General features: G+C 40.2%; 1 protein-coding gene and 1 long non-coding RNA gene across 5 annotated transcripts in view; one reads left to right on the top strand and one right to left on the bottom strand.

The window, feature by feature from the left end:
• The window catches only part of uts2r1 (urotensin 2 receptor 1), a 61,964-nt gene that overhangs the window by 47,192 nt on the left and 2,763 nt on the right, over positions 1-12,009 (bottom strand). Inside the window, exons 2-3 of the mRNA XM_042508097.2 lie at positions 10,818-11,533; positions 7,871-8,249 (exon numbers count right to left, since the gene is read on the bottom strand). Coding sequence (XP_042364031.1) covers positions 7,872-8,249; positions 10,818-11,531 — 1,092 coding nt within the window. The 5' untranslated portion in view covers positions 11,532-11,533 and the 3' untranslated portion in view covers position 7,871. The remainder of the gene's footprint in view (positions 1-7,870; positions 8,250-10,817; positions 11,534-12,009) is intronic.
• LOC148186375 (uncharacterized) overlaps positions 2,679-12,009 on the top strand; it is an 88,848-nt gene continuing 79,517 nt past the window's right edge. For 3 of the 4 annotated variants that reach the window (XR_015775035.1, XR_015775036.1, XR_015775034.1), the window contains exons 1-2: positions 2,679-2,852; positions 7,899-8,036. This is a non-coding gene — a long non-coding RNA (uncharacterized LOC148186375). Of the gene's footprint in view, positions 2,853-7,898; positions 8,037-8,150; positions 8,241-12,009 lie in introns of all 4 variants that reach the window. The other variant, XR_015775037.1, reaches the window with a different exon arrangement.

The raw sequence follows: 12,009 nt of genomic DNA, 5'->3' as shown, positions 1-12,009 counted from the left end.
ATTTTTTTAAAAACTTATTTCTTGTTAATTTTGGGGTCATTTCTTGTTTTATTTCTTTTTGCTTTCTTCCCGAATTTTTGAAAGAAACAAAGTCAATTTTGACTTGCTCACCTATGACTTGGTCTAACCTCTGGCTGATACCAAGTGGCAACCTCTGGCGTTGAACAATTAAGTCAACATGGAGGTGCAAAAAGTGCCGTTCCTCAAATGGTCAATTGAAGCTGGCTCCAAAGCAAAATTAATTCCTTTAGACTCCCATGTTAAAATGTCCAGATTTACAGCGGAAATCAACATATTTACAGCCTAGTGCAAAAAAATGATTTTGGTCTCTAGAGCTAATTTCATTATTCATGATAACTATACAGGGGATGATTTTAAATATTTATTTATTTTTCAATAAATCAATTTACATTTGATTAAGGCCCAAAGTTATGTATATTTGAGTATGGGGCCACCTGAATGAGAGGCTGTCTGTGAGGTGCTGCCACAGTCTATGGCTGAATCCAACCCTTGCTCCTCCACAGCAATATGGTCCCTTCTGGCTTCAAAAAACCAAGATAGTAGCTATGCCTATTTTTTATATAGTCTATGGTTGATACCAATGCACAAAGTTGCCATTGATGGGATCAGACCGTTCAAAAGCAACTGAACCAATGTCCTTATCCTCTATAATCTCAGTTAATTTCCAACAGCCCATTTCAGGTCAATCTCATACGTATATGTGTGTGTGTGTGTGTGTGTGTGTGTGTAATATTCATCATTTGAATGTATGGAATAATTAAACTTGTCAGGGGGGGGGGGGTTCTGTATGCCCTTGCTGATGCAGTGAATATTTAACCACAGTCCCATAACACTGAGCTATATAGTAAGTGCTTTCCACAGTGACTGCAAAAAAAAAGAAAAAAAGCCTGCTTCTTACCATTTCCTGCATCCACTGGCTGCTTCCTGCATGGTGCAGAAAAAATGCGATGCTATCAGCGTGCATTAGGAGTTAGCACACTTCCACATAGCCTGCCAGGTAGCTGTCATCATGCGGACCCATGAGTTTAGCCTGCAACTTTTTTATTGAGGAAACATTTATGGGTTTAGAATTTAGCACAGAGACGTATTAGCCAGCACAGATGCATCGTCAAGGGGCTCTTTTACACAAACCCACTCAGGGCAATGAAAGACGTAAGTGGAAGGTAATAAAAAGACAGAAATGTGAAAGTTTTCAATAATTTTAAGAGCACAGATTGAAAGTAAAATATACCACACCGTTTTCATGACCCATTGCGTTTTTTCCTATAGCTCATTTATTCCGAAACTGGTTTTCCAAAAGTGCTGTGATGAAATTTCCCAGTCAGTCATTGTGTGCACTGTTTTCCAACAGTCACCAAAAGTCAGCAGAACCAAGTGCAAAGTAGTTTTGAGGGAAGGGAGGGGAAGCTGCTGCTATCCAGTGATTAAGACATGAATAATGAATGTCAGTGTGGAGAAAGATAAGATTTTGCCTGGTTTAATACATTTTTATTAGTCAGCGAAACACGGATCTTTCATACAGAGATAATACTTTTTTTTTCTTGCAGAGAAAGAGAAAATTATCTTATAGCTTCATGCTCATAGAATCAGGTCTTATCTTTGCTGCTGTCTTCTCAGGTCATTTAACTGCAGTGGCCGTTACAGTACAGCAGGATAATATAAAATCAATACGCTGCAGGTTGATATCATATGCAGTTTGATATCATATGCTTCCCTGTTTTGCCTCCAATGTCCCTTGCTATAAAAGCAAATGAGAGGATTTTCCAGCTGATGGGTTGTCAAGTCTGTGTTGCTTGTAAAAATTCTCCTGGGTACATAAGCATTTAAAATGTTTTTATTGCAATATAATTAAATTCTGTATACTGTTATTGGTGAATTAAAACAGCAATTTGATATTTCCCATGTTAGTTCAAACCAAAGCACATTAGGCCAGACTTATGATTGCCCTGGAAGACAGATTGTGCAGAGCGACAACCTTTAGTATGCTTTATGAGCTGTACATAACAGGGCCTGTACGTGTGCCTCAGTCATGCTGCATTTAGTTTAATTGTGACTAATGTCATTTTAAAAAACAGTGTTGGAAAAGTTAATTGAAAAATGAAACTGATTAGATGTTGCATATTAAACATTAACCCTTTAATACAAATTGGTAGTATTTCATCCAGAGCATGGGAAAAGGGCAATTAAAAACTAAAGGAAAAAGACGCACTAATGAGCAAAAAAAAAAAAGAATAAATAAATCTTTAAAAAAAGAAAATTACTTGAAAATTAGGAAAAACAAAAACAGTAAAATGACATGACAAAAAATGCTAAAAGTGTAATAATTCTGTAAAATAATTTAAGAAATTTAATTATTTTATTATTAACCCTACCTTTAAAAATAATCATAAGAATACTTTTCTACATCTACTAATGTCTTGCAATTTGCAGTACATTTCCTACCAAACAAACAAAAAAACAACTTTTCCCTGTAACAGTTGTATTTTTCTGCCCCCCTGGTATTTTCACATGATCAAATCTGGCCTCCCTGTTTAATGGCTTTGTGTGTCTCTCATACTCCTGCAACAACTTGTTCCCGCCCACCAGTCCACACTGCAGGTGTGCTGCTCCACACAGGTGAAGGGGGCGTGTCCCTGAGGGACAGAGGAGAAGGAAGTTGTTTTGGGAGGGATTTTGATTTTGTTTGCTGAGGAGGATTAGAGGAGTGAGGTTTGACTTGGTGCCCTGCCACAGAGAAAAAAAACCAAGATAGTAGCTAGATAGAGGACCATAGAGACTAAGCAAACCATCAAGCAAAATCTGGATTATTTCTTGTCTTGATTCGACAGCTGGTGAGTTTGATTCTCTTTTGGACTTTTTTGCAGTGCATGGCTTCTTCCTGGTTGTGGTTTTTGCATTCTGAATGGAAGACGGTGGACATTTCTTTTTGGTTGGATGACTCTCATGAGGGAAGACATTTTATGCATTGGAGAAAGTGGACAATTGACTGCAGTGGACATTTCTTTGGTTATTTTTGTACTCGCAATTGAGAAGGGGAAGTTGTTATCTTCATAAACTGCATTCAAGCTTACATTTAAGTTACACTTTTAGTACTTTCATTGGTGGTGTCAAATCAAATCAATCAAATCAAACTTTATTTATAGAGCACTTTTCATACATTTAATGTAGCACGAAGTGTGAATTAAAGGTAGCCCCATTATTTTGCTTTTCCTCATAAACTAAGAAATTGTTACCACAGAAACTCTTTTACTTGTAACCAGGCTTAGATGTGATCCGTTTGGTCTGGTTGTATATTTTGAGTCCACCCCCGAAAAAAAGTAGAGAGATGGACAACATGTAGTTTAATTTTTCCTACAATTATAAGACATAAAATTACAATTTGGCAGTTTTGAAGAAAACTATGACAACAGTCCTAACAATTACAACCTTAACCAATGTGCTGTTACAAGTTATAGCATCAAGCCACGCAGTTAAATCATTTTATCCCCATTCAATTTAGTGGAGGGCTGAAGCAAAAGGAGCACAAATACAAAAATAGAGTCTGCACATGATGATCCCAGGAACATTTATTACCTCCATGTGTGATGTTTCGGGCTTTCATTCATTATATCACACAGAGTTTTACATTCACTTTAATCTGTGCCTGTACATGTCTGAAGAAGGGCTTGAGCCCCGAAATGTCTCACAGGGAGGTAATAAATGTTCATTGGAGCATCACTCAGTGTGGGGACTCTATTTTTGTATCTATTTTTTTTCTGTGTAGCACCTAGTATTTAACTGCTTTTGGATGTGCATGCTGCTAGATGTTTTTTTCTAAAGCAAAAATAAGCCACCTGGCTGGCGGAAGTTAACTGCTTGGCTTGTGCAAGTCTCTAGTGCATTTAGTCTATGGGCCCCACGATGTAGAAGATTTGGGTAATTCTATATCCCAAAAGTTGCTGACTTTTTTGGATTAAATGCAACAACTTTAATAGGAATGAACTGCATCCCACCTCCAAATTTGTATCCAGTTATCTTTACACATCAGTGCTCTCCACCAGCACTCGTGCTTAACTAACACTTCCATCAAATTCTTGCAAAACGATAGAAAATTATACTGGCATCACTCAGTACGTTTACATGCGCAGTTAGGTTGAGCTACCATAATAGCTCAATTAGGCCATTTAGTTGGACTACTGTCCTTGTCCAACAAGCATCCTGTCAGCTAGTTACTATTGGACTGTCTTCCGGTTGACCTTTTATGTCATGTACCAAACAATTTAGCAAGTGGCAAACTGGTTGTATGTCAAGCGGTAAAAATATAGATAACTTTTCAGGTGCTGTACATTTTATATGTACTCTACCCTTTACTTTTGACCTCTGTCTTGTTTTGTCTTCTTTTCTTTTTCTCTTCATTTGTTTTGCCCAGCTGTCTTTGCAGTGTAATTTCAGGAATAAGGAGCATGCGCAGAACCCTTTAGCCAGTTCAGGTTCTGTTGAGGCGTATACATTAAAGAGTAAAGTGATTCCCAACCACATTATCTAGGTGTATTAGTTCAAGTTTGAGATTTTCAGTTTAGTACGATCTCAGTCGGACTAACATGTTTACATGTATTTTAAAAGTCCAGTTTACTTAGACTAACACAATAATTCAAAATTTCTAACTGTTATTTTATTACAAAATAATATAAAATATAATATTACAAAATAATACTTACATTATAATCCTCGACACTTATTGTTACTGGAAATCTCAGTGGTGGTGAGAGTTTATGAGAAACACTATCCATGTATGTGTCCCCTTGCAGTCGCAAATATGGTGCCATATTCTCTGCCCTTGTGAATTATGGTAGGTGTCACCGCACATTGTATCCAAGGCAGCGTAGTAATATGACTCACGCTCTGTCTCTGCAGGCAGCCTGGACACACACCACACAGTAATCAAGGGTAAAGCACCATTAGCTGAGTGCAAAGTTATGAATGAGACTGTAAATATTGGATTTTTCCTTCTTGTGGGAGAAACTGGAATAAGAGGTGATATAATTATAGAACATAAAGAAGTATGGATCCATGTGAGAGCTTATGGGGGGAAAAGATAAACACTCAGCTATAATATCCTGCTGTGCCAATCTGGATTTAGTTATGAGCCATATTGGTTTTATTTATTTAGCAGATGTCATTGTATGCTAAAGAACAAAAAAAAAAAAAACTTGTGTTGGTTGTGTCAGCCACCAACATAAGTTTGTTTTCCCAGCATGACAGATATATGGCTGTGCAGCAAAACTCTCAAAGTTGCAAGTTAGTGGTAAGTGTGTGCCTCAGTGTGTGTGTGTGTGTGTGTGTGTGTGTGTGTGTGTGTGTGTGTGTGTGTGTCCCACCCCCTCCTCCCTACACCCTGTTCTTCACTCTCCGTTCCCCTTCGCTGCACCATGATTCAGTCCTCAAGCTTCCTCTGCACGGAACATTTGCGAGCAACATCTAAAACCCAGTTAATGTATGTGACAGTTGTGCTGACTGGCGGACACATACATATATAAAGACAATGTAGTTTTTGTTTTGCAGGAAGGTGGGCATTTGGCGAAAAGCAGAGATATCAAAGATATCATTATTTAGTCCCTAAATACTGTAACAGGTTTGTTAAAAAAAGAGTTAAAAATCAAAATAAGGCAGAATCTGGCATAAATATAAAAATGAACAGAAAACAAAAGCTTGAGGAAAAATGGATCCACCACATACAGATTCTAATTTTGTGACAAACACTGCTATCCACTACCCCAACCTGCCTCCATATGGGGACCACTTCCTTCTATACTCCCATCAGTGAAATGGTTATGCGATCACAGCCTTCCCAAATCAATGGTCATACACAAATTATGGGCTCCTTATTATGTTGAGTCGAGTAGTTCCAAGGATAGCAACCTGGTCCCAAACACCTCGAAGACCAAGGAGACAATAAAAGACTTTAGGAGCCTACAGGCTGGTCAAAAAAGGTCAGTGAGAGACTATACAAGCCCAGAAACTGCTGCTGAATATCTACAGGAGCTTCCCTGAAAGCATCCTCACAAACTCTGGGGTATGTCAGTTGCACAGATGCTGAGCGGAAAGACCTGCACTGTCTGTTGAAGACTGCTCAGCACATTGTAGAGATGGAGCTCCCACATTTAATCCGTTACTACCCTAAGTGCCTGAGAAAGAAGGCCAGCAATATCATCAAAGATACTCAGCCCAGCCACACACTTTTTGAACCTCTGCCGTCTGGTAAACCGTTCAGAACAATCAGATCCGACACAAATAGACTGACCAACAGCTACTGCCTCTGAGCTGTGGCCTCAGTCATCCCCCCACCCCACCCACTACAATATCTCATACTGATAACACCCCCACCCTCAGAACAACTGCAGATGCAGTATTGCACTCATGTAAAACTTGTATGCATGCACACTTTTGCAGTGACATGCTGCTATTCTGGTGATCTTACAAACAACAAATTTACTTTTAACAGATTCATTTATTTCTTCCAAAAGACCCTTCGCCAGCTCTCAATATTGTAAGCATGCAGAGAGGATAACCAGACAAAAGGCAACACATTTTTGGTGTTATACCACTTGCAATTAATCCTTATTGGCGGTAAATAAGGGCATTAAAATTGCAGCTTTTATTTAAAAACAAGTGATTGATGAGCCCTGTGTTCCACCTTATATTACACTTTTGAAGAAGACAGTGAGAATCCTTAACTCATTATGAAAGACAAAAGATTTTTTGGTAGTTTTGATCGAGGTAAAGGGTTAGAGTTAAATGAAAATTGATTTTTTTCCCCCTCAGGAATTGTTTTTCCCTCCAATACACAAAGCTTATTCGTGAAACTGTGTCATGACTCAAATGAAATGAGTTTGATTCACTCGTGCTTTGTCCCCCTTGAGAAAGGAGACAATTTTCTGAAAACTGTTGGCACAAAAAGTTTATTGACAGAATTGCACTGCTGTCTTGGAAATTCTGCATTTTCCATGCAATCGAATATTTATTGTTGCTGAACATGTTTCAGCAGTCCCCCCAGTCCCATACATAAACATCAAGAGCAACCACTGGTCCAATATTGACATGTTTACGCTGCATACCAGGAAGTAGGAATCCTAAACAGACATGTTTTCAAAGGGCCAAAAATCAATGACATCTGTAATCACAGGAGCCATCAGAACCAGCCTTTCCTTTCATAGGAAACTCCAACAAAGCCACCAAGTCTAAAGCATACATTGACTTCCAGGCTGTTGATGCAAAATAGTTAGAAGATAGATAAAGAGTAGCTGAATACTACTGCAGTGAGCTGTGTCTAGAGTAGGCTGTAGGTTGGAGAGAGAGTATATCTTAGGGTCTTGGGCCCTGTGTTCACCAGCTCAATATCATCTTAATGTGACACATTAAGGAGACAGTTTTATAGGGTTTTATGGTCTCTGCAAAGTTCTGCCCTAGGTCAAATGTTCAGTGGATGTTTCCCTTGTTTCAGTATGTTGAAATCAGCTGTCTACAGCTTACAGTCTAGTGTGCACATTCCTTAAATACCTATGGCCTCACATTCGCAACCAAAGACAGTTTTTTTTACCTTAAACATTGATATCTTCACAGTGCATAAACATATTTTTCTGAATCTAACTGCATTTGCATTTTTGTTATTTGAACTGCAAGGGCCTCTGACAAAGTTTGTTAATATCAAGAGACATGTTAAAAACTCAACAATGACAAAATGAGCTAGACAAGGCTGTTGTGAACAAAGGACCCCAGGAACATGATGACCTTATTTAAGGATTTTCATGCTTTTGGTTTTCTCATCAACTAACAAAATCACATGTGTAAGTAAGAAATAATCTGCTCTTACCTTACAAACTGCTGTTATGTGCTCGCAGGGAGGCTGTGTGTGTGAGCATGAAGCTCTCGGTACACTGCTGACTGCTGGAAGATGGCGACCTGCGCGGCGAACGCTGAAAGCGACTCCTCCTGTTGAAGTAGCTGCCTGCAGACCAGGACCGCTTGTGCTTCCTCAGGTACTCCTTGTAGTTCTTGGTGAGCAGTGTGTACAGAAAAGGGTTGATGCAGCTGTTGGAATACGTCAGACACGTGGTCAGGTAGTTGATGTTGCGTTTGGCTTTGGTGGACAGGGGCAGTGAGGGGTGGAACTGACCCAACAGCTGCCAGATCCAGAAGGGCAAAAAGCAAGCCCAGAAGAGCAGCACGATGGTGAAGATCAGGTACAGCACCTTAAGGTGATAAGAGATGAATCATTAATGACAATCAAGGTGTTTTCCAACTAAATGGTTCTTGGGACTCCTTGAAAGGAGTTGCCCAGTAGGGAGCTCCCCCAAGAACTATATACCTTCATGGACCTTTTTCTGTATGTATTTGCCCTGCCATTGGGAATGCTGAAGTAATGTACTGTAAACTGGATGTTGGTTGGTGGAAAATAGGTAGACAAAATTGATTTTATGTTTCCATTGTTGCAAATATGGTCAGTAGAGCCTGGACTTCAATTTTGGTGAGTTTGTTTGTTTGTTTGTTTCAATTTTATTCACTACAAGCTGCTTTTTGTGTTACATTGTTGACAGGCAGCTGACAGGTTTTTAAAAAACAGCTTTTTGGGGATTTTCTTTCCTTTATTGATAGGACAGCTGTAGAATGATAGGAAATGTGGGAGAGAGAGGGGGAATGACACGCAGCAAAGGGCCACAGGCTTAAATCGAACCCGGGCCACTGCAAAGGCCTCAGCATATGGGGCGCACACTCTAGCAGGTAAACTAGAGGCTGCCCCGCGATGGTTATGTTTGACTAAACTTACATCTAAACCAGTCACAAGTGTACCTACTCTTGCCATGCAGGCACAACAAAAAGTGGGGTTCTTAGAACTACTTTGGAGACCAAAAACAAGAAAAACAATGGTAATGTGTGATTTATAATTTTAGAGAAGGAATTTTCAGTAAAAGATGAAACAATAAAGATATGATTGGTTATGTATTGTGATTTGCCATGCCTCCCCATTAACTTTAATAGAACTGACGTCTGGCCTCATTGCAAAATCTGAATGCTGTCGCTGACGTCATAGTTTCCTTGGTAGCTGACAGGAAGTAAACAGAAACCAAAGCTGTTGCCCTAGCAACAGAACCGCAGTGAAACAGTTTATGTTTTGCCTTTAAGTGGAAGCACTTTGGGTCTGATATCTCGTCTTCCACATCAATTGCTCTGAAAATATGCATGTACATGTGTTTGTCGGAGAATCTACCTGTTTAAGGCCATGAAAGCTGGTTACAGGTTGAGCTCTACTCATTTTTCTCCAGTGATCAGTATTATGAAAGCTAAGTATGGTTTACCAAAGCTTCTTGTCCGAGTGTAAATGAAAGTTCGACAGTCCCCATTCTCCCTTGCTCCAAGGTACGAGTAAATCCTATGGACAGCCTTCCATGCAGCTGAATGGCGGCACTCGTCACATTATTAATCACACAGATAAGACTAAATGAACCCGTCTTAAGCCCTGCTATGAAGAAAATTGGAAGGGGTTTGGTCTCAGCGTGAACAGAGAGCGGGGGGGCCACAAGGAGAGGACTGATAACACAATGTTTTAAGGAGAGACCCAAACTGATGCTACTATAGTCATATTCTTAAATAGCGGCTTTTTTTCTTTTATGATAACAATGTTGTTGGCAAACCCTTGTCCAAACAGAAGGTAAAACAATAGCTTCAAGAAAGTGTGTCACCAGCTTAAGAGCTTTAGAACAATATTTTCTTTTCACCATACCTGTAACATTTTTCTTCAACTAAACGACTAACTGCATAGAAGACCATATACTTCTTGTTTGCACATCATGTGCATAACCAAGGCACCAGAATGGTCACGTGATATGCATTTTCAGGTGCGTTAGCATTGACAGAGATTAAAATGATCATAAGCATGCCACTGCTTATACCACTGCTTAGTAAGTGATTTCAGCGCCAAAAGCCACCTTTCATGGTGGTACCCACAAGGTGGCGTTAATTTACAACGCAGCTGGACAGAAACTTTTGTGGCAGTATGATACACAGCCAGTTGGCTGGACAGCACCTGACGCAATTGTATGATAAGCGGCTGGGCGGCATCAGTTTACAACACAGCTGGACGGCACCTGTTGCGTGGTATGAAACGCCGCTAGATGGTTTCGGTTTGAAACACTGCTGGTAACAAGGTAGTTTAAGGAGCTGGAGGGAAATTGGATGGATCAAACAAACCCTGGACTTTCACCTGGGAGCCTGGTGTGATGTTATTTTCTAAACCTATCCATGTCCTGTTGTTGCACAAGGAAATAAACATAAATCCAAAGTGTCTCACTGATGTAAATTTATCTTTGAAAAAGGCTGCATGCATCTACTGAACAGAAACTGTACGTTTCCTGTAAGAGTAAAAGTGTATTTTGCAAAGACTCAATGCATTTAATAGGCATAAATTGGCACTCTGTTCATGAACTTCACGTAGGAGGATACCTAGCGTGTCATATGTACATCATACATGTCATATATGTGTCATATGAATGGCACTGACCAAGTGGTGGTATTTGATTAGTTAGGTTGGCTAAAAAGTTTGTGTGTATGAAGATCATTTTAAGAATGTGGCCTTGGAGGAACCACAGGGTTTGGACTGGGATTGTCATATCTGGCTGAACATATACATGCAAATATTCACTGTGTATGTCTTTGAAGATGAGCAGCAAAGCCTAAAAAGCACTATAGGAGAGCTAGCTTGTTTAAAAGATGGGGCTACTTGTAACACTTGAAGTGCTTTCTCAATCTTGTGATTCACTGACCTTTTGATTGGGAAGTTTCTTGGTCTGTTTGAAGGTCTCCGTCTGCGAAACCCAGTAAGTGCGCGCAAGCTGGATGTAGAGATAGCCAATGATCAGTCCAGGAGCAACGATGCTAGTGCAAAACAGGAAGGAGATGTAAATCTTGTAGGAGAGTGGCGACAGTGTGGGCTGACACATTGCCTTGTTGCCCACTGTCATTAGCTGAATGCTCACGATCATTGGTAGGGTGAGGACGAGAGATGCAGCCCAGACCAGCAGAGCTATGGCCTTCCGGTAACTTTTAGACCGCTTGACCGTGTCGAGTGGCTTGAGCACGGCAAAGTAGCGCTCCGTGCTCATGATTGTCAGCGTGAAGATACTAGCATGCATGGTCAGGAAGTCCATGCTGATAAGAATCCGACACCCTGCATCCCCAAAGTACCACCCCTTTAGAAAGTGTGTGCACACTACAAACGGTATGGTGAGAAGATACAGCAGATCTGCCAATGCTAAATTTATAATGTAGATGTACATAGATGCTGCAGTCCTCATGGAGTGAAACATGACCACCAGGGTGTAGATGTTGCCTGAGACTCCAACAAGGCACATGATGGACAGGATGGTGCCAATCGTAAAGGTGGCGGCTGTGTCCTCATGTGCGCTCAGAGGGGGGTCGGTGGCATTGGCGCCCCTTTCCACAAGGACCCCCACAGGCTCCATGGACACTGTAGTCATATCTGGATGCATGGGAAAAGAAATGTAAGAGCTGAGGTTGGCAACTTAACCAAAAAAATTACATTTGGTGATCAAAACTTGTCTTCTATTCTTGGATTGGTCCTTGGACTATAATTTCACTGAACTGGATCTTACATAAATGGGGGTCAATATAATCAGAGAAACTATACTGGCCTGTTTTAATTCATTCATAATCTCCTTTTGCGACAAAAGCAGTCATTAGGGAGGGATTTAATGAGCTTGCTTCCGATGCAAAGCTTCTTTTCAGGCTCCATCTCTCCTAGTCACTTGCAAAATCTGCATCTCTCAGTTGAAGTACCCCTGACTGTGTGTGTGTGTAGAGGTAGAGACCTAGCGTGACCAACTCACTCATATTGAGGGAAATGAAATCCCTCGTTTTATTTGTGAGATAGAAGGCGGCTCTGAAAATAGCTTTGAGCGCATTAAATTTTTTATTTACATTAATATAAAATACCCT

This window comes from Plectropomus leopardus, chromosome 19, assembly GCF_026936395.1.
Source record: "Plectropomus leopardus strain MGB_pleo_1.0 chromosome 19, ASM2693639v1, whole genome shotgun sequence".
NCBI classification, from domain to species: domain Eukaryota; kingdom Metazoa; phylum Chordata; class Actinopteri; order Perciformes; family Serranidae; genus Plectropomus; species Plectropomus leopardus.
Note: the sequence above shows the minus strand (reverse complement) of the source record. Positions and strands in the feature narration are given on the sequence as shown.